Source organism: Coregonus clupeaformis, chromosome 34, assembly GCF_020615455.1.
Source record: "Coregonus clupeaformis isolate EN_2021a chromosome 34, ASM2061545v1, whole genome shotgun sequence".
In the NCBI taxonomy this organism is placed as follows: domain Eukaryota; kingdom Metazoa; phylum Chordata; class Actinopteri; order Salmoniformes; family Salmonidae; genus Coregonus; species Coregonus clupeaformis.
Window position 1 is genome coordinate 34,705,701 of NC_059225.1, and position 23,799 is coordinate 34,729,499.

The 23,799-nt window shown below is 43.1% G+C and overlaps 1 protein-coding gene across 1 annotated transcript; it reads right to left on the reverse strand.

Moving 5' to 3' along the window:
• Positions 1–22,918, reverse strand: LOC121550057 (serine/threonine-protein kinase PRP4 homolog). Its single transcript, XM_041862165.2, has 15 exons — positions 22,849–22,918; positions 15,410–16,609; positions 14,971–15,129; positions 14,439–14,600; positions 14,253–14,334; positions 13,802–14,009; positions 7,176–7,243; positions 6,879–6,972; positions 6,453–6,600; positions 5,973–6,110; positions 5,584–5,737; positions 3,615–3,729; positions 1,800–1,951; positions 1,601–1,687; positions 1–1,360 (listed from the first exon to the last, which is right to left on the reverse strand). The coding sequence occupies exons 1-15, from the start codon at positions 22,905–22,907 to the stop codon at positions 1,157–1,159; spliced, it is 3,030 nt and encodes a 1,009-aa protein (XP_041718099.2). The 5' UTR covers positions 22,908–22,918; the 3' UTR covers positions 1–1,156.
• Positions 22,919–23,799: the final 881 nt, after the last annotated feature.

A 23,799-nucleotide genomic window follows, 5' to 3' on the forward strand; every position in this document is an offset into this window, starting at 1 on the left:
CATGGACCAACATCCCTGTGGAACGTTTCCGACTTGTAGAATCCATGCCCCGAAGAATTCAGGCTGTTCTGGAGGAAAAGGGAGGTCCAACCCGGTACTAGATTGGTGTACATAATAAACTGGCCGGTGACTGTATACAACATAGGAGGAGAACAATGAGGGAGGGTGGTGGCTTCCACAAGCTGGCATTGTTCTGTGTTCTACACACAAGTCTCATGCACGAGGCACTTAAAACTGAGAGCCTATAGCCAGGACCGTGTCAGAGAGAGAGAAAAATAGAGAAATAAAGAGAAGTTATGAAATCATTGGAGCCAATCGGGGCTGTGCTTGAAATGGAACATTTATATTGTTCAGAGGGGAGTACAGTACTACTGTTGAGTCCATTCCTTAATCACGGGCCTGGGACCTGTGAAATGGGGCTTGTGCTGCCATCTGCCATTACATATGGGACATAAATGCTGCTGCACACACAGAGAGCATTTACATTACACAGGCCCGCGCTACACATGTCTAGGGCACAACGAAAGAGTGCACATTCAAAAGCATGCATCACCGCAGACTGAGCAATGTTGGTAATCATAAAAAATGAACTGCAGAAGACGTGCTATTATATATCATCTTCTTGATGCGACTAGTACACAACACACATTTCTAAACCGACCAACACTCTTGATTCTTCCAACAACGCAATAGACATATTTACAGGAATTATATTCTTTCAATGTCTGTCATTTCAATGCCAGTTAAATAGAAAAAGTCCATAGCCGCTGCATCACCGCCCGGGCGGGGTGGGAGTTTTACAATGATAAATCACAAAAGTATAGTTTTTTTTCAGAATGTCAATTTTCCATGACCTATTTACAATAAAACTAGATACCAGGTTATAGTACCCATCATAATCAAAATCGGGGGAAGGAAAAATATAAATCCATAACATTCTCAATGGGGAGTCTGGTCTTGTCTTTTTGGCTGCCATACTGCAGTATTCAACCTGACATCGCTGCTCTGGGTGGTGGTGGTGGTATAGTAGCCTGGTCCCAGATCTGTTTGTGCTGTTTTGCCAACTATGGTTGTTGTCATGCAATGACCATAGCTGGCGAGACAGCACAAATGGATCTGGAACCAGGCAACTGGTATAGTGTGAGCTAGTCTGAGGTCAGATCTTCTCCTGGATGAAGGGGTGCTGCAGGGCCTGGTTGATGCTGATGCGTTTGGCCGGGTCCAGCATCAGCGTGCTGTCGATCAGGTCTTTGAGGACCAGGACCTTCTTCCTCTGCTCCTCGGGCAGCCGCTGGCCGCCCACCATGTCACACAGCAGGTCCTTGGTGGGGTTGATGGTGCTCATCACTGTCACCTTCTCCTGTGGACGGGATGGTGATGGGTGGATGGAGGGGTGGAATGGAGGGGGTGTGAGACAGTGTAACTATTCAAAACCCATTAACCATCTGAATGAGCCTTCATGATTAGCCCAGCAAACCTAGCAAGTTATTTATGCTTGAACCACAGACTGAAGATCGATAGAATCAGGGAAACTGTTTTGTCCTCTTTCTTAGATTGTTTCCTGAAAATGTAGCAGGTGAAAAGTAGAACATATACAAACCCTTTCAGTCACTTTATCTACTTCAATGTAGAGGAAGTTGAGGTTATGATCAAAGTGCTGGTCTTTGAACAGACCTTTCCGGATCATCTGAGAACAAAACAAGAAACATAATCTGTACCTTACAGCCCAGTGTACAATGCCCCAGGTTATAACTTTGAGAAAAAGGTTGAGGCCAGGTCCAGTAATGTGGACAGTTTACCTTGTTGGGCATCTTGCCCTTGAGGTCCATGGCCAGTTTGATCATGTGGTTGTTGGAGGAGCCGGGGAACAGGATCTTGCCTGTGTAGAGTTCGTATAGCGTGCAGCCCACCGACCACATGTCTATGCTGTAGTCGTACGGCTTCCCAATGACTGTGACAGAGAGAAATCATAATGAATGTGATCCAAGAATGTGAGACCATTATTCAGGGATGCAAACTGGTGAGGGCCCAAAAAGGTGAGAAAAAAAATCTGCAAGGAAACACGCAAAATAATCTGTGGACTGCAACAAAATGTCCCTATTTTCAGTGTGGGGTTATCACAATACCAACATTTCACTAATGATGTTGATACCACGGAGTTTGCCTGCCACCCCCAGGACGCCTGTTCCCGTTTTCTATACGTTCTGCACCTGTGCTGCACAAAAACCTGTCCCTGATATTCACACCTCTACTCAATACAACACATTGAATTTAACTTCATACTGTATAATAGAATAGGCTACTTCAGAAAATGGCTGATTTGCTCATATCCAAAGGCCTTCCTGTGATTGGGCAGGAGGGATGTAGTAAGGAATATAAATGCATAATGATCAGTAAGGGAAAAACACACTAGGCCTATTTGAAACCATCTTCACCCTACTCTTCAGACAACTTTACACAAAAAGCCTACACCCCCCACACACACACACACCACTCTCCCTCACACACACACCACTCTCCCTCACACACACACCACTCTCCCTCACACACACACCCCCTCCCTCACACACACCACCACTCTCCCTCACACACACACACCACTCTCCCTCACACACACACACCACTCTCCCTCACACACACCACTCTCCCTCACACACACCACTATCCCTCACACACACCACTCTCCCTCACACACACCACTCTCCCTCACACACACCACTCTCCCTCACACACACCACTCTCCCTCACACACACCACTCTGTCACTCTCCTCACACACACACACAGCTCCCAAAAGTTGAGTAGCCTCACAGCTGTCACACGTGATATTGGATGAAGCACTCATTGACATACTGCATCTGATTTTCTATTTGTAGGACGTGTAGGGATGCATTCTGTGCTCAGTAATTAATTTCGATATGAGAAACATACACTACCAGTCAAAAGTTTGGACACACCTACTCATTCAAGAGTTTTTCTTCTTTTTTGACATGGGGCAGAGAGAAAAAAAAGTGCCGTTTTACAGCTAATTTCATGCAATTCTACCCATTTTGCCAAGACTTATGCCATGTTAATGATATCTGAGTGAGAGTAACTAACAAAATCAATGGGGGCCCCCTGAAGGTCCCCTGAGCACGTGCCCTTTAATTTACTGATCTAAAAATTGTTTGCTTAAATGGCTAATTGAGTGTCTGTCAATGACTGACAAAACGAGAAAAATTGCTGATAAACAACCAAATTTCGAACTTGCACCTTGTGTATTCTACTATTCTAACTCTCAACATTAAGTTGAGAACCTGACTTTCCTAAAAATAATAATAATAATGTGTTGTGTTGGGGGCCCCCTAGCAGCCTGGGGCCCTATGCGACCGCTTATGCCTGGAGCGGGCCCTGCGCAGGGAGAAGAAGTCAAGAAAATCTGTTCACGCCTCTTTTATAGCTCAATGGGTGATACACTCTGCGCACTTTTCATCAGACAGATCTACACAATTCATGTGGATGATCTATTTTGAGATCGAAACGGCGAATATTGCTGAAAAGTGACAAGTTTACAACATACCTGATTATTACAGAAAAATCTTTATAGTCAACAAACAATCTAAAAATAAAACTTACTGATTTCGGGAGCTCTGTAGAATCTGCTGACGAGGTATGGCGTGATGTCGTTGTCCGCCACGTGGGACGCGGAGCCAAAATCGCAGAGTTTCAGGATGGTCTTTGACTCATTCACCTTGTGGGGAGAGACAGAGAAACAGACACTATCAGACCAGGGCAGTGTCGCAAAACGCAAACAAAAAAAATACTCTATAGAAAGCGAAAAAACAAGTGATTCTTACTGGACGAATCCAGGCAGTCCCTCCCTGTTTCAGTCTGCTTTCTTCCATTTGGTGCCTTATGAACACGACCCAGCCTCAGTGCAGTGGTTAACAGTCATGTGATGATATATATAAACGTAGGGGTGTGAACGTTTATAAACAAAATTGGAATCCTTAACATTAAGAAGAATCCCTAACGGAATGTTTTTCTTTTTTACCCCCCAGAAAATGTTAATCACAGTGCAGCTGACTAGCCTGCTCTTTCTCTTCGCTATTGATGCGAGAGTCTGTTGGGTGTAGAATATCCTAGCCTATTCATTGATGATAGGCACTGCTTTACTGAATTTGAGAGACATTGCAAGCCAAGAAATTGCAAAAAAACTGCATTCCATTGCGAGATACAGCTTATAAATTTAATAAGATAGGCCTAGTGCACGGTTCCGACTGTCTGCCTGGTGGCCGACCTGCCTATACCGTGCCCCTCCCCTCTCTCTTTGTCCCTCTCTATGAAACTTGCAAGTGTTTGTGTTCTCGGAAGTACGGCAATTAATAAGTCTCCTCCGTTCCAAAAATCCTGAATCTTAGGAGTCGGTTCTTTGCGAAAGATGCGTTTTCTTTTGACTAAATGTCTTGGTAAGTCATGGTATTTAACAAACTTTAAAGTACTTTTATAGGAGAGAGTGGTCTGCATGCAGACAGGTCAAGATTAATCACTGACAGTGTCACCAGCAAAGCACCCCCACACCATCACACCTCCTCCTCCATGCATCACGGTGGGAACCACATGCAGAGATCATCCGTTCACCTACTCTGCGTCTCACAAAGACACAGCGGTTGGAACCAAAAATCTCAAATTTGGACTCATCAGACCAAAGGACAGATTTCCACCGGTCTAATGTCCATTGCTCATGTTTCTTGGCCCAAACAAGTCTCTTCTTCTTATTGGTGTCCTTTAGTAGTGGTGTCTTTGCAGCAATTCAACCATGAAGGCCTGATTCACGCAGTCTCCTCTGAACAGTTGATGTTGAGATGTGTCTGTTACTTGAACTCTGTGAAGCATTTATTTGGGCAGCAATCTGAGGTGCAGTTAACTCTAATGAACTTATCCTCTGCAGCAGAGGTAACTCTGGGTCTTCCTTTCCTGTGGCGGTCCTCATGAGAGCCAGTTTCATCATAGCGCTTGATGGTTTTTGCGACTGCACTTGAAGAAACGTTCAAAGTTCTTGAAATTTTCCGGATTGACCTTCATGTCTTAAGTAATGATGGACTGTCGTTTCTCTTTGCTTATTTGAGCCGTTCTTGCCATAATATGGACTTGGTCTTTTACCAAATAGGGCTATCTTCTGTATACCACCCCTACCTTGTCACAACACAACTGATTGTCTCAAACGCATTAAGAAGGAAATTAATTACACAAATTAACTTTTTAACAAGACACACCTGTTAATTGAAATGCATTCCAGGTGACTACCTCATGAAGCTGGTTGAGAGAATGCCAAGAGTGTGCAAAGCTGTCATCAAGGGAAAGGGTGGCTACTTTGAAGAACCTCATTTGTTTAACACTTTTTTGGTTACTACATGATTCCATATGTGCTATTTCATAGTTTTGATGTCTTCACTATTATTCTACAATGTAGAAAATAGTAAAAATAAAGAAAAACCCAGGATATTTGTTTTACTGAAAACAGTTAAAGAAATTGCAGTTTAAACGTTAAGCAACGTTTTCCATTTGTCACATCCCTAACATAATGATAGTATGGGCCTCGTACCAAGATGTTGTCAGGCTTAATGTCAGCGTGGAGGATGCTGCAGCGTTTGAGGAGCTTTAGGGCCAGGAAGAGCTGCTGGGTGTAGGAGCGGACAGCCTTGATGTGGAGGCCCACGTCCTTACCGTACTTCTTCAGCACCTCGCGCAAGTTCATACTGGGACCAGTAAATGACACAGAAAGACATGAGTTAGAGCCAGTGAAGCTGTGTGCTAGATGACAAACACGTCGCAGTGTACAATGGCACTAAGGACATTGGGTGCGTCTGAAATGGCACCCTATTCCCTTTCAATTGCATTAATTTTGACCAGAAGTGCACTATAATAGGTTGCCATTTAAGACGTAGCCATAGTGCGGTGACAGTGCAGTAGTGGTAGTCTCCCAGTCAGTACCTGAGGGGCTCAAACACCAGACACAGGTGCTGCTTGTGGTAGAAGTGTCTGAAGAGGCGCAGGCAGTGGAACTTGTCGTCGGGGTCGGCGTCGTTGAGCCTCTTGAGGAACTCTAGCTCCTTTAGGCCAGTCTTCTGCCTGGAGACCCAAAACAAAATCAGCATCGATTGTTTTTTATTTATTTTTATAAATAAATCAGATAAATTCCCATCTTCCAAGGGAACCCTGGACGATTCACATAGACGTAGATGGAATACTTCTAATGAGAGTGCACATTCAAATGTATGGGTGGTGAAGGCAATATGCTCCCATAACAATAAGTAAAACCCAAATGGCACCCTATTCCCTATATAGTGCACTACTTTTGCCTAGAGCGCTTTGGGCCCTGGTCAAGAGTGCTGGTCAAAAGTAGTACACTATATAGGGAATGGGGTGTCATTTGAGTCCTGAGGCTTGCCTTCCTGAGGCCTGAGGACCTACATGAGCTCGTTGTTGCGGATGATCTTGACAGCCACATCCTGTCCGGCGCGGGCCGTGTCCCTGCCCCTGATCACGTTGCTAAACATTCCCTGGCCTGTGTAGCCGTACACGTCGTAGCGCTTGTCCAGCGTCTCCCCGATGTTCACACCTAACACACGGGTGGGACACAGAGGGAAGAGATGAGGGGCATGTTTATAAAGTGTTGGACATTTCTCAATGAGATATCCAGTTTCCAGGCCTAAAATAACACTTTATTGAATGATAGTGAAATCAAAGGACCGCACTCATACACAGCAGAGGTTGGAATACTGTAAGACTATATGGACTGGCTCCAAACAGGGCTGACTTATAGAGAAAAATGCTCAGCAGCCTTTCATTGATGAATTAGTGAATGACATGAACATTTGTACAGTCAAGGGCACTTACGGTAGTAACCCTCTGCGTCGGTCCAGTTGTCCCGGAGGTTGGGGTTGTCTTTGAAGTCCTTCCCCCCAACACCCGCTGCTCTCATCCTGGCACTCTGTACAAGATAGACGACCATAGGTTCAACCACAACATGACCAAACATTCAACCACAGTCACATAATGAATTACTGCCACAGACAGATCATTCAGAAGATAAAGACGGGCATGCATGTCTGATCCAGAGTAGCACTCTAACGATCAGAGATATAAACATGGCTGGAGATCAGTGGAAGGGAATGAGGCTCCTGTAAGACTTACATCAATGGCTGCTTCAAACATGTCGTCTGATTCTGTAAACATATCAGGGGCCGAGGGCTTTTTGGGTCCTAACGGAAAGAGGGAGGAGGAAGCAAGATTTAAAAAGATGTTACATTTGTGAGTTATTAGTAGAAACATGTTTCGACTGGCACACGTTTTGGCCTAAAGATATGACCTGAAGGAATGTAACTGAATGACTATAGTGGAACCAAATACTTATTTACAGACCAAAGACTAATTTACAACCCTCCATTGGTCAATGTTAGTCATAAGTGTTAAGTCCCTACATTGCATTGTCAGCTTTCACACAAGCCCCATGTTAGACAGATTCAAATTCAAATTCAGATCAACTTTATTATCCCATTAGGGGGATAACATTAATATGAAATTAACTTAAATATGATTAGACTGTAGTTTACTAGTGTCTCCAAATAAATATTAATAATGGTTAAATATTAGACTAGTTTACTACAGTGTCTCCAAATAAATATTAATAATGGAAAGAAGTCGAGGGCGCTCAACCAACATGAGTCGAAGTGCAATCAAAAAATTGAATCATCATTGAAAAGGAAAAGGCACAACGCGCACATTGGTTAGGCTACTATGGTGAGCGAGCGTTGCACCTTTTCATTTTCAATAAATATTGATTACCCTTTTATTTGTCTCTGCCTGCAAATCATCCTCATAAACAGTAAGATATATCCTATAGGACTATGCAAAACGTAGCAAGTGTCGCTGTCGTCATTCTTGCTGCTTCCAGTTCAGTAGCCATACCTGCGAGATCAGGTGCGCGTGTGGTCTGAATTAAATAGAGTAGGCTATAGGTTACGCATGGGCGGAGAAGCAAGGGGCAGTTATCTTTCCAAGGAAATGTACTTCCTGAATATGATTAGGCTATAGTTTACTTCACTGCCTAGAAATAAATATTGATCATCATATTTCTCTGTCTGAAAATCGTCCCGCTCCTAAAAGTTAGGCTATAAAAATAGCTAAAGAGAAAGTGCAAGTCTCTCCAACTCTGCTCTCTTCAAACTAAATCTAGCATTTTGGCTGATATACCCCAGTAATAAAATGTAATTTCTGGTAATTTAACCTATTTCTTAAGTTATTTTGGGGCATTTGATATTGCCTTTAGGACGCAAAATTGCTAGGACCATGGCTGGCAGGTGAGCTGCGTCACATACGCCTAAAATAACAATGCGGGACTACGGTTGGGTTTGGGACCAGATCTTTTGTAAAACTTTTTTTTATTCTTTCCTTTATTCTTTTCCACTAACCCTACCACCCCTCCCCTAATTGGAGTAAAATAACGAACAACAACACTTAGGCTTCTACTTCCAGCTTATACATACTATATACATTTCACGGACACAATCTATTTTACAATAGTTATATTTTTGTTTTTACAGCTATTCTTCCACTACCCTCAACCCCTCCCATCTACTTCTGAAGACCATGCAGTTTGATTTCTATTTGCCATATATTTTTAAACTGTGCTGTTTCACAAAAGTTCTGAACCTATATACATTTTACGGACACAGTATATTTTACATTAGTTATCTTGTTGTGATTAGTCCCATCCTTCAGCTCCATTCAACACCACCCATCTACAGTGGGGAGAAAAAGAATTTGATACACTGCCGATTTTGCAGGTTTTCCTACTTACAAAGCATGTAGAGGTCTGTAATTTTTATCATAGGTACACTTCAAAAATCCAGAAAATCACATTGTATGATTTTTAAGTAATTCATTTGCATTTTATTGCATGACATAAGTATTTGATACATCAGAAAAGCAGAACTTAATATTTGGTACAGAAAATTTTGTTTGCAATTACAGAGATCATACGTTTCCTGTAGGTCTTGACCAGGTTTGCACACACTGCAGCAGGGATTTTGGCCCACTCCTCCATACAGTCCTTCTCCAGATCCTTCAGGTTTCGGGGCTGTTGCTGGGCAATACGGACTTTCAGCTCCCTCCAAAGATTTTCTATTGGGTTCAGGTCTGGAGACTGGCTAGGTCACTCCAGGACCTTGAGATGCTTCTTACGGAGCCACTCCTTAGTTGCCCTGGCTGTGTGTTTCGGGTCGTTGTCATGCTGGAAGACCCAGCCACGACCCATCTTCAATGCTCTTACTGAGGGAAGGAGGTTGTTGGCCAAGATCTCGCGATACATGGCCCCATGCATCCTCCCCTCAATACGGTGCAGTCGTCCTGTCCCCTTTGCAGAAAAGCATCCCCAAATAATGATGTTTCCACCTCCATGCTTCACGGTTGGGATGGTGTTCTTGGGGTTGTACTCATCCTTCTTCTCCAAACACGGCGAGTGGAGTTTAGACCAAAAAGCTCTATTTTTGTCTCATCAGACCACATGACCTTCTCCCATTCCTCCTCTGGATCATCCAGATGGTCATTGGCAAACTTCAGACGGGCCTGGACATGCGCTGGCTTGAGCAGGGGGACCTTGCGTGCTCTACAGGATTTTAATCCATGACGGCGTAGTGTGTTACTAATGGTTTTCTTTGAGACTGTGGTCCCATCTCTCTTCAGGTCATTGACCAGGTCCTGCCGTGTAGTTCTGGGCTGATCCCTCACCTTCCTCATGATCATTGATGCCCCACGAGATGAGATCTTGTGTAAAACTTTTTTCCACTAACCCTACCACCCCTCCCCTAATTGGAGTAAAATAACGAACAACAACACTTAGGCTTCTACTTCCAGCTTATACATACTATATACATTTTACGGACACAATCTATTTTACAATAGATATATTTTGTTTGTTTTTACAGCTATTCTTCCACTACCCTCAACCCCTCCCATCTACTTCTGAAGACCATGCAGTTTGATTTCTATTTGCCATATATTTTTAACTGTGCTGTTTCACAAAAGTTCTGAACCTATATACATTTTACGGACACAGTATATTTTACATTAGTTATCTTGTTGTGATTAGTCCCATCCTTCAGCTCCATTCAACACCACCCATCTACAGTGGGGAGAAAAAGAATTTGATACACTGCCGATTTTGCAGGTTTTCCTACTTACAAAGCATGTAGAGGTCTGTAATTTTTATCATAGGTACACTTCAACTTTGAGAGACGGAATCTAAAACAAAAATCCAGAAAATCACATTGTATGTTTTTTAAGTAATTAATTTGCATTTTATTGCATGACATACAGTGGGGGAAAAAAGTATTTAGTCAGCCACCAATTGTGCAAGTTCTCCCACTTAAAAAGATGAGAGAGGCCTGTAATTTTCATCATAGGTACACGTCAACTATGACAGACAAAATGAGATTATTTTTTCCAGAAAATCACATTGTAGGATTTTTTATGAATTTATTTGCAAATTATGGTGGAAAATAAGTATTTGGTCAATAACAAAAGTTTCTCAATACTTTGTTATATACCCTTTGTTGGCAATGACACAGGTCAAACGTTTTCTGTAAGTCTTCACAAGGTTTTCACACACTGTTGCTGGTATTTTGGCCCATTCCTCCATGCAGATCTCCTCTAGAGCAGTGATGTTTTGGGGCTGTCGCTGGGCAACACGGACTTTCAACTCCCTCCAAAGATTTTCTATGGGGTTGAGATCTGGAGACTGGCTAGGCCACTCCAGGACCTTGAAATACTTCTTACGAAGCCACTCCTTCGTTGCCCGGGCGGTGTGTTTGGGATCATTGTCATGCTGAAAGACCCAGCCACGTTTCATCTTCAATGCCCTTGCTGATGGAAGGAGGTTTTCACTCAAAATCTCACGATACATGGCCCCAATCATTCTTTCCTTTACACGGATCAGTCGTCCTGGTCCCTTTGCAGAAAAACAGCCCCAAAGCATGATGTTTCCACCCCCATGCTTCACAGTAGGTATGGAGTTCTTTGGATGCAATTCAGCATTCTTTGTCCTCCAAACACGACGAGTTGAGTTTTTACCAAAAAGTTATATTTTGGTTTCATCTGACCATATGACATTCTCCCAATCCTCTTCTGGATCATCCAAATGCACTCTAGCAATCTTCAGACGGGCCTGGACATGTACTGGCTTAAGCAGGGGGACACATCTTGCACTGCAGGATTTGAGTCCCTGGCGGCGTAGTGTGATACTGATGGTAGGCTTTGTTACTTTGGTCCCAGCTCTCTGCAGGTCATTCACTAGGTGCCCCCGTGTGGTTCTGAGATTTTTGCTCACCGTTCTTGTGATCATTTTGACCCCACGGGGTGAGATCTTGCGTGGAGCCCCAGATCGAGGGAGATTATCAGTGGTCTTGTATGTCTTCCATTTCCTAATAATTGCTCCCACAGTTGATTTCTTCAAATCAAGCTGCTTACCTATTGCAGATTCAGTCTTCCCAGCCTGGTGCAGGTCTACAATTTTGTTTCTGGTGTCCTTTGACAGCTCTTTGGTTTTGGCCATAGTGGAGTTTGGAGTGTGACTGTTTGAGGTTGTGGACAGGTGTCTTTTATACTGATAACAAGTTCAAACAGGTGCCATTAATACAGGTAACGAGTGGAGGACAGAGGAGCCTCTTAAAGAAGAAGTTACAGGTCTGTGAGAACCAGAAATCTTGCTTGTTTGTAGGTGACCAAATACTTATTTTCCACCATAATTTGCAAATAAATTCATAAAAAATCCTACAATGTGATTTTCTGGAGAAAAAAAATCTCAATTTGTCTGTCATTGTTGACGTGTACCTATGATGAAAATTACAGGCCTCTCTCATCTTTTTAAGTGGGAGAACTTGCACAATTGGTGGCTGACTAAATACTTTTTTCCCCCACTGTAAGTATTTTATCACCTACCAACCAGTAAGAATTCCGGCTCTCACAGACGTGTTAGTTTTTCTTTAAGAAGCCCTCCTGTTCTCCACTCATTACCTGCATTAACTGCACCTGTTTGAACTCATTACCTGTATAAAAGACACCTGTCCACACACTCAATCAAACAGACTCCAACCTCTCCACAATGGCCAAGACCATAGAGCTGTGCAAGGACATCAGGGATAAAAGTGTAGACCTGCACAAGGCTGGGATGGGCTACAGGACAATAGGCAAGCAGCTTGGTGAGAAGGCAACAACTGTTGCCGCAATTATTAGAAAATGGAAGAAGTTCAAGATTACGTCAATCACCCTCGGTCTGGGGCTCCATGCAAGATCTCACCTCGTGGGGCATCAATGATCATGAGGAAGGTGAGGGATCAGCCCAGAACTACACGGCAGGACCTGGTCAATGACCTGAAGAGAGCTGGGACCACAGTCTCAAAGAAAACCATTAGTAACACACTACGCCGTCATGGATTAAAATCCTGTAGCGCACGCAAGGTCCCCCTGCTCAAGCCAGCGCATGTCCAGGCCCGTCTGAAGTTTGCCAATGACCATCTGCATGATCCAGAGGAGGAATGGGAGAAGGTCATGTGGTCTGATGAGACAAAAATAGAGCTTTTTGGTCTAAACCCCACTCGCCGTGTTTGGAGAAGAAGGATGAGTACAACCCCAAGAACACCATCCCAACCGTGAAGCATGGAGGTGGAAACATCATTATTTGGGGATGCTTTTCTGCAAAGGGGACAGGACGACTGCACCGTATTGAGGGGAGGATGGATGGGGTCATGTATCGCGAGATCTTGGCCAACAACCTCCTTCCCTCAGTAAGAGCATTGAAGATGGGTCGTGGCTGGGTCTTCCAGCATGACAACGACCCGAAACACACAGCCAGGGCAACTAAGGAGTGGCTCCGTAAGAAGCATCTCAAGGTCCTGGAGTGACCTAGCCAGTCTCCAGACCTGAACCCAATAGAAAATCTTTGGAGGGAGCTGAAAGTCCGTATTGCCCAGCAACAGCCCCGAAACCTGAAGGATCTGGAGAAGGACTGTATGGAGGAGTGGGCCAAAATCCCTGCTGCAGTGTGTGCAAACCTGGTCAAGACCTACAGGAAACGTATGATCTCTGTAATTGCAAACAAAGGTTTCTGTACCAAATATTAAGTTCTGCTTTTCTGATGTATCAAATACTTATGTCATGCAATAAAATGCAAATGAATTACTTAAAAATCATACAATGTGATTTTCTGGATTTTTGTTTTAGATTCCGTCTCTCACAGTTGAAGTGTACCTATGATAAAAATTACAGACCTCTACATGCTTTGTAAGTAGGAAAACCTACAAAATCGGCAGTGTATCAAATACTTGTTCTCCCCACTATATCTCTTAACACCATCCATATTGGATTTCTATTTGCCATATTTTTCAACTGTACTGTGATGTTTCACAAAAGTTCTGAACCTTTCTATTCTCATAGTTTCTAAACATTGTAAATTAAAGATAAAAATGTTTGCTAAAAGCATTATTATATTATAGATCGATTGACTATGACTTTTCAAATCACCCAGTAGTGCTATCTGCAGAGTTAGCTCCAGGTAAATGTTGCAATTCTTCAGCCATTCCTGGACATGCGACCAAAAACAAGCTACATGTGGACAGTACCAAAACAAATGACCTAATGATTCTGTCTCTTCGCAGCAAAATCTGCAGAGCTGGGATGGTTGTATTAACCATATACTGTAGGAAATAAGGCGCTGTTTGGGACACCCAAACATATATTTTCTCCTTGCCTGACCCTTTACTCACCGTCCTTCTCCTGCGTGATGAGGCCTTGCTTGGCCTTGATGTTCTCCTCAAACGTGTCCAGGTTCTCCCGCTCGTACTCCTTGACGTCGGCCGCCACGCGCTCCAGGATGTCGTCTGGTGAGGGCGAGCGGCTCCGCGTGCTGCTCTGGGGGCTACTGGGCTCCGACGCCATGGACGTCATGCTGTCCTCGTTGCCGCCACGGTATTTCTGTGCAGGGAGAAAGGTGTCAGGCATAAAGAGATCACAACAATGGAAATCAGGAAAAATAAGATATTGGTTTGGATGTGGGTCAATTTCAACGGAGTATCATGAAAAATCTAATCATGAAAATTCCCATATCTGTGTAGAACAAAATAGAGGATGTGTCTCTAAACACACAAAACACTGGACTTGGGGATCCCTGAAACAGCTACGGACAGTCCAACAGCAGAGTGACAGAGAGGAACTGACCTGGACGATAGCCAGGCGCTGCTGGCGGCGCTGCTCTATGAGGGCCTCTTCATCCACCTCCTCACCATCAAAGTCCTCCAACCTGAGCACAAAATAAACCCGCTTACAAAAACACACAATCACCAAGAGAATTACCATATTGCCGAGTGTAGCATTTATGTGTGTGTGTGTTCTCCCTCTACTCACACTTCCTCTTCGGAGGACTCCTTGTCGACCTTCATGCCCTCAGAGAGGCTGCCCTTGAATTTGTCCTCGTCCCGGCCATGTCTCCTCCTCCTGTCCCGGTCCCAGGAGTTGGAGCGCCTGCCGTACTGTCTGAGACGGCCGTACCTATCCCTCTCTGGTGACCTGGAGGAAGGAAACGCTTTGTGTTGTTCTGAACGGTTTGTTAAACACTTAACAAACCCTTAGACAACCTTGGCTTATGAGCCTCCTACTGTGACATCACTAAAGCTTCATCAATAGAGCCAGACAGAATCTGAAAGGGAATCAGTTGGAAAGGATCTTATAACTACTATGACAGCATTGCCTGCCTATTCAATTACAATAATTGTAACTAGCCCAGTATCTGTAATAGTAATACAGTATTACCACTATTATTATAATTATTTCCTGGCATCATCTCAATACATTTAAGAAGGCTTGAGGCAGAACCCTTGCAGATTCCATTTTGCCCAGCTCATCCACACACACAAAGTTTCAGCTTGTCTCGTCTAACCTGCATTTCAGTGGAGACCTGCTCCGTCTCCGGAAGGGCGAGGGGGACCTTCTTCTGAAGGGAGAGCGGCTCATCCTGCGACCTTGGGGAGCACCTCTGGGGCTGGTCTCCCGTGACCTCGCTCTACCCCCTGGCCCTGCTTCTGGCCATTTTCGCTTTCTGTAGGAGAGAGAAAGCTTAGAAGATCAGTGGTAGATAGTAACACATTCTTAATGCCCAATCCTAAAACACAAAAGTAATAGTTGCCCTTGCCATGTACAGACCACTACTGCTGTTCAATACGGGACAAGAAACGGGCAGAAACAATGCAAGTGGCACCGCATAAAAATGTCTTAATAATATAGGCTTAAATAAATGATGGCCCATTTAAAAAATAAACATTGGGACTCAAAGTTGGAGAAATACGGGGTTGACTGCAGGTTATTCCATAGTAACGGACCTTAGTGGTGAGGAGCCCTGTCTGTCAGCATCCCTCCTCCTGGCGTCTAGGGAGCGACTGCTGCCTCTCCTGGCTGGGGACCTGGCTGCTCTGGAAGGAGAGCCCTGTTTGGAGGTGGAGGCTGAAGCTGATGCCTGCTGGGAGTCTCTGGTGGGGCGTGGGGAGGTGCTGCGTCTCCTCTGGGGGCTGCTGAGCCCCCCTCCTCCTCGCCTTTGGGGAGAGCGATTCTCTTTCCCTGACGAGGTGTCCTTAGACTGGGACTTGGTCGGCCTCTTGTCCCGCTCTCTCTCCGCCTCCGACCGTCCTGGGCGCTCCCGTGATCTGGACTTCCGGCCGCCGTGCTCCACGTTTGGTCTGTTGTTATTCTGGGGTGAGGAGCGTTTGTCCGAGCGGCTGCCCCTCTGCTCTGCTCTCCTGCTGGAGGGGGAAGGAGACTTCTTTCTTCTGTCTTTGGACCTGCTCCGGGAGCGTTTCCTCTCTTTTGATTTGCTGCGGCCACGGTCTTTGGCGCCTTTAGTCGTTTTGTCTGACTTGGACTCCTTGCCTGTCCTCTCCCTGGACTTGCTCCGACTGTAGCGCTTGGAGCTGGACTTGCCTGCTTCTGTGGCGTCCCGTCTGGCATTACCACTCCTACCCCTGGGGGAGGGGGGTTTCACCATGCTGCCCCTCTGGCGCTGCTCCCCGTTCCGGACCCCCCCCTCTCCATCTCCCTCCTCAGAGCCAGAGTTATAACCCTGTAGGATGAGGCCCATGCCTGACTGCACCTTGCCCCCCTCCATCATCTGGCTGTCTAGCTCTGCTTTGATCATGGCCCTCTGTTTCTCCAACTCCTCCAATAAGGCCTTGTCGTCAGTTGAAGGGGATATGTCCGTTTTTCTGTGGCTAGAGTTGATGCCAGGGGCGGATGGAGAGGAGCCATCTTTACGTTTGTGTTTCTTGTGTTTGTGTCGATGTTTGCGCTTGCGGTCCTTGTCCTCTTCGGAGGCGTGTTTGTGTTTTTTGTGCTTGCTGCGGTGTTTGTGTTTCTTTTTCTTGTGCTTGCTGCCACTGCTGTAATGTTTGGACCCCTCTGCTGTCTTTTCTCCATTCGTTTCAGCTTCCCCCTTTCTGACCTCTTTAACATCCTCCTCTTCTTCTTCAGAATTTTCACCACTCTCCTCCTCACTCCCACTCTTCTCATGGCTCTCCAAATCTTCTTTCCTGTGGAGATAAAAAGAGATTGGTCAAAGATATAATTTAAACCAGTAACTTTTTTGTAACTTGGTTGGCCACAACATTCATCGTCCAAAACATGACTATCCTTTCTTTCTGACTTTACCGCCATAGCTAATGTTACTTAGCCAATGCATATGCAAAAATCAACTATCATTCTGAAGACTAAGATGTCTACTATTTTGCCAAAGTCTCTTATTTTAAATAAGTTAATATGCACATTTTCACCCCAAATATTCATTAATGAAATGCGTTCGGATTAAATTCACAGGTCATTTGATAAAATTTTACTTCAGATAAACCTAAGTTAGTTGAATAAAACACTAAATATGTTGCTGTAGTTTGTCCATAAATCATACAAATGGTATACTAGTTGAAGTTTACATTAAACTGTAATATTTATTACGTAAAAACACAGTGTCTGTGGACATGTCTCATTACCGCACCCACACCCCTCGTTGGCAGATTTTTTTTTTTTGCAGGTTGAAGCTTATTTCCTGCAATTCTAGACATTTTGTCATGGGGTGCAAATTTTTTTTGTTGCTGTTTTAAAGATAATTTCCTACAATTCTAGACATTTTGTCATGGGGTGCAGATTTTTTTTGTTGCTGTTTTAAAGATAATTTCCTACAATTCTACACATTTTGTCATGGGGTGCAGATTTTTTTTGTTGCTGTTTTAAAGATAATTTCCCACAATTCTACACATTTTGCCATGTCTTATGTGTTCATGTGATATTTGAGTAACTCAAACATTACAACAAAATCAATGGGCTAAAAAAACCTTGCTAAGAAACGTTAGCTGACATGGGCTAGTTGATCTGTATGTTATAAATAGCTCTCTAAGGTCTGTAATGACTGACATGACAAGAGGAATACTGCTGATGCACTACCCAATTCAAAACTTGCACCTTGTGCATTCTACTATTACAACTTTCAAGAGTAAGTTGAAAGCTTGACTGAGTTCCTTAAAGGTCACGAACAGTCAAAATCATGTTTTTCATGAAATGTGATGATATTTGGATGAAACCAGATGAAAGAATGATGACCAAAGTATGAAAAATGACTGTTGCTTCTACATTGATCAAGTTTGATCATAAAGTTACTGGTCCCCTCCCCCATGTTAAACACTTGGATTCAGAAGGCGGGATTATTAAGGGGACAGGGTGACATCATCCCAACTCTCATTTTAATACACCAATGGTAACATGATATTCTCTTACCTAATTTAAATAAGTACTGCCTTGTAACCAACATCGGAGAAGGCGTGTTTGTGAAGGGGTGTGGTTTATAAAGCTAGATACTGTAGCTACTCTACTGGTGCCAACATTTGACTGTAGGGTGTCAACAAATATAATTAATCTATGGCAAAGATACTTATATGTCAGTGGAAGCTGCTGAGAGGAGGACGGAGGGGAGGATGTTTGATGCATTTGATACCATTCCACTCATTTCGCTCCTCGCCCTCCCCAATTAAGGTGCCACCAACCTCCTGTGTTATATGTCTCCCCTTTCATCTGTGTCTGGTGTTGTCATGTCAACACATCTGTCAGTGCTGCTGTGAACCACATCACAAGAGACATGCGGGAGATGTAAACATTTTTGGGACATAATTGATGCAATTTCAATGTTGTTTGGGGTGCTTTGTGTATCACCAAATTAGCTAGAGATGATCGTACTGCAACACTGCATCGAAGTTTCTTGACATACGCGTTTCAAAGAGCTGTCAGTCAAGGCGACCTCATTAATATAAGCTCCACGCCCACTGTCTATCTTTTCAAACCTCCTGGTTAGACATGAGGAAACAGTACTTTTCCTCAATTTTTTGGCATTTCTATCCCACAAAGATACAGTGGGGAAAAAAAGTATTTAGTCAGCCACCAATTGTGCAAGTTCTCCCACTTAAAAAGATGAGAGAGGCCTGTAATTTTCATCATAGGTACACGTCAACTATGACAGACAAATTGAGGAAAAAATTTCCAGAAAATCACATTGTAGGATTTTTAATGAATTTATTTGCAAATTATGGTGGAAAATAAGTATTTGGTCACCTACAAACAAGCAAGATTTCTAGCTCTCACAGACCTGTAACTTCTTCTTTAAAAGGCTCCTCTGTCCTCCACTCGTTACCTGTATTAATGGCACCTGTTTGAACTTGTTATCAGTATAAAAGACACCTGTCCACAACCTCAAACAGTCACACTCCAAACTCCACTATGGCCAAGACCAAAGAGCTGTCAAAGGACACCAGAAACAAAATTGTAGACCTGCACCAGGCTGGGAAGACTGAATCAGCAATAGGTAAGCAGCTTGGTTTGAAGAAATCAACTGTGGGAGCAATTATTAGGAAATGGAAGACATACAAGACCACTGATAATCTCCCTCGATCTGGGGCTCCACGCAAGATCTCACCCTGTGGGGTCAAAATGATGACAAGAACAGTGAGCAAAAATCCCAGAACCACACGGGGGGACCTAGTGAATGACCTGCAGAGAGCTGGGACCAAAGTAACAAAGTCTACCATCAGTAACACACTATGCCGCCAGGGACTCAAATCCTGCAGTGCAAGACGTGACCCCCTGCCAGTACATGTCCAGGCCCGTCTGAAGTTTGCTAGAGTGCATTTGGATGATCCAGAAGAGGATTGGGAGAATGTCATATGGTCAGATGAAACCAAAATATAACTTTTTGGTAAAAACTCAACTCGTCGTGTTTGGAGGACAAAGAATGATGAGTTGCATCCAAAGAACACCATACCTACTGTGAAGCATGGGGGTGGAAACATCATGCTTTGGGGCTGTTTTTCTGCAAAGGGACCAGGACGACTGATCCGTGTAAAGGAAAGAATGAATGGGGCCATGTATCGGGAGATTTTGAGTGAAAACCTCCTTCCATCAGCAAGGGCATTGAAGATGAAACGTGGCTGGGTCTTTCAGCATGACAATGATCCCAAACACACCGCCCGGGCAATGAAGGAGTGGCTTCGTAAGAAGCATTTCAAGGTCCTGGAGTGGCCTAGCCAGTCTCCAGATCTCAACCCCATAGAAAATCTTTGGAGGGAGTTGAAAGTCCGTGTTGCCCAGCGACAGCCCCAAAACATCCCTGCTCTAGAGGAGATCTGCATGGAGGAATGGGCCAAAATACCAGCAACAGTGTGTGAAAACCTTGTGAAGACTTACAGAAAACGTTTGACCTGTGTCATTGCCAACAAAGGGTATATAACAAAGTATTGAGAAACTTTTGTTATTGACCAAATACTTATTTTGAACCATAATTTGCAAATAAATTCATAAAAAAGTCCTACAATGTGATTTTCTGGAATTTTTTTTCTCATTTTGTCTGTCATAGTTGACGTGTACCTATGATGAAAATTACAGGCCTCTCTCATCTTTTTAAGTGGGAGAACTTGCACAATTGGTGGCTGACTAAATACTTTTTTCCCCCACTGTATTATCCCCTCGGGCGCGCCCTACAGTTTGTGAACCACTGATCTAGAGGGGTAGTCCTTAGATGAGCACAAGTTAAGTTAATTTATTGGTTTATAAGTCTTCAAAATTAGATTCTTATTCTCAAACACCCCCTTTAACCCACTTGGACTTCTCATTACCAAAACGGCTAAAAAGCTCAAATTGGGAAAAGGTCAGAGAACCATTACCTTAGCAACATGGAGGCATGCATGGGCTTTAGTGATGTGGTCAATTGTTTGCTGACTCATAATGGCTGTCTCCTATTATTTGCATATTGAGTTAAGGTACTCATTACGACATCATTTTTAGGTCAGTTTCGGTAATAAGAACCTTAATTTCAGTAATGATAATAAGCTAAGTCTCATTTATAGTCAATGGGTGAGCTATGCTGGTAACTTGATCTATTTACAAGGCCCAATCCTTAAACCTAGATTTTTTGTAAAAACAACATTTATTTGATTAACTACGGTTTGTCAAGAAACATGGGGTCTAGAAACCCCATTTAACTTACTTTAAGCCACATGTACATATTACCTCAATTACCTCGACTAACCGGTGCCCCCGCACATTGACTCTGTACCGGTACCCCCTGTATATAACCTCCCTACTGTTATTTTATTATACTGCTGCGCTTTAATTGTTTGCTATTTAATTTTTTTTCTTAAACTGCATTGTTGGTTAAGGGCTTGTAAGTAAGCATTTTACTGTAATGTCTACACCTGTTGTATTCGGCGCATGTGGCAAATACAATTTTATTTGGAATCGGCAGTTTGTGTTTCAGCAAAGCGCAACCCCACCACTTAAAGGAGGATATCCCTCATTTTTACATCTGTACCTGTTTTCACACTTACCTACACTGTTGTTTAAAGGTAGACTCAGCGAAATGATATTGCCACAAGCAGCACCGCAGATATTGAGATGAGCGAGACGCAAGACTTAGCGCTCACACAGTCACATACAGTATCTGTGCATGGGTTCGCTTCACGCTGTTCACAGCGTGGTAGTCAGGGCAACAAAACAGTGGCGAAGTTGAGCTTCACGCTTCAACGCTCTTAGTTGTTGCGGATATTGACCCCCTATGCTGTTTACTTTCTGCAGCTACGTCATATCGCTGAGGTACCTTTAATATCCCAAGACAGTTTTTGTTCCATATCTCATGTATTTAGATACTTTATAGGCATATTGTGTTATGCCGTTTGCCCATAGCATCCCATTCAATCCAGAAATACATCTAAAATACCTTACAACCACAAATATCCATGTCCTAATACACCAATACTACCTGTAAATTTACATTTTTTAAACATTTTTAGTCATTTAGCAGACGCTCTTATCCAGAGCGACTTACAGTTAGTGCATACATTATTTTTTTATCGAACCCACAACCCTGGCGTTGCAAACGCCATGCTCTACCAACTGCGCTACATCCCCTGCCGGCCATTCCCTCCCCTACCCTGGACGACGCTGGGCCAATTGTGCGCACCGCCCCATGGGTCTCCTGGTCGCGGCCGGCTACGACAGAGCCTGGATTCGAACCAGGATCTCTAGTGGCACAGCTAGCACTGCGATGCAGTGCCTTAGACCACTGCGCCACTTTGGGAGTACAAGTAAAGACCTTGGATATTATTATTTTCAAAATACATGCATGTAATTATAGTACTTATACTGTAATATGGGGTATTTTAGTAAATTGCATTAATATAATTGATTTTAGTATTATGCAAGTCATTTGGGATTAACATATTACACACTTTGATGATTTGTTGGGTTACTGAATCTCTGATAGAGATCAGTACAGTTTTTCAATGGCAAACTATGCAACACTCTTTACTGAAACATGCAGTCTCATCTCCGAAACCAGCTCAGCATTACCATAATGTACCAATATTTAGGAAATATTAGGAAAACTAAAATGTTGGCTTAATCTAATAGTTTGACTTTTGTTCTTTATCCAAATATGTGTACATAAAAAAACATGTATACACAAGTGATGACAAACAATATTAAAACGTTTATGTTACGGTAATGAGATAAATTACAAAATACATTTCAGTAATTTAATTTTATATATTTTTATTTTCAGTGCTATGTTTAACTCTGGCCTTTTCATTAGGGCAGCAATGTAAAAAATATATTAGAAATTGATTTGTTTATTCCTTTTTTGGACTTTGAAAACTGTTACTGTACAGTAATGAGAAATGTTGCGTTGGTTGTTGTGGAAATTGAGGTAAAATGCATCTGTAAAAAACAACAACATAAGACTAATTATGGAATAGATAAGTACATATCCTAATCTCAGTGATCCAATAGAACATTTCGTGAAAAATGACAACTGTTTGGTCAAATGTCAAGTTTCATGAGAATGACCCAACTAACGCTTTAGCTTGCTAGCAAACACTGGCTAGCTTGCTACGTTAGCTTCTTACTTATGCAATAGGTATAGTTAGCTACATAGCTAGGGAGCAAACTAGCTAGAATATAAAGTCACAAGTTATGGCACTACGGTTTGATTGGCTTATGGTATAGTTATCTGTGGTTTCGCTATTGAAAACATGTAAACATGCCAGCAAACACTGACATGCTAGCTAAAGTCGAGCTAGCAGGCTAGCTCTATTTGTTAGCCAGCTAGCTAGCCTAGTACTGTTTTAATGCTGCAGAAAACAGATACTACGACCACAACGTCGACTTGCCAAAATCACTGAGCCAGCTAAAAGTACTACAAATAAATTGCATGACTGTGTAATCTTCTAAAATGTCTTACACGTGTTCGTTTCCATTATTCATTCTTGTAGACTCGATATCCATCTCTACGTCGGCCATTTTCCTCAGGTGAGGGGGGAGGGGGGGAGGGGGGTCCTATCATTCAATGATTATTCACAATACACACGGCTGCAATAAACTGTACTTCTGCCCTCTACAGCACCGGCGACGTACTGTGTTGACTGAAAATGCAATGGGACAGTGATGCATCAGCGTATGCTGACAGTGGCAAGGAGAGGGTGGTAAATCAGGTCGGAACTTATGTGGAAATTACAAATGTCAGAAGCCTTTTTAAACCTCAAATACACTATACGTTTTAAAGAAGTCCTCCAGCGATTTTTGAACTATTACTGTTGAAAAGCAATATCCCAAGTATAAATACAGTAAAGTACACACACTAAAGGGTAAAAAAAAAATGTTTTTTAGACAACTGCAAACTTCAAGGAGTATGGCATTCAAGGACTTGGTCTGATAGGAAACCGTAAATGTAAAAAAAAAAAGTAATGTCATCAGCCTCCCCCTTGCTTGAGGAACAATAGAGGAGCAATAGAGAACAAAAGAGGAAAGACTGGAGTGCCACTTAAAGTTTCCTGCATTGCAAGAAAGTTCCCCTGCAACAGGGTGATCAAATTAAAATCCTACATCTGTAGGTTCAAGTGTTTATTTTCTAGGTTCCTGCTGTTCTAGGGAGTTTTTCCTAGCCACTTTGCTTCTACATCTGAATTGGTTGCTCTTCTGGGTTTTAGTCTGGGTATCTGTATAGCACTTTGTGACAACTGCTGATGTAAAAAGGACTTTATAAAAAAGCCAAGACAATGGCAACAATAGAGACGAAAGAAGATATACACAATCAACCGTTTTACTTCATAATTATCAGCTAGATACTGTATATGTGAATCGTAATAATGTAGCTAACCAGATAGTTTATCAGGCAAAAATGACCTAAAACCAA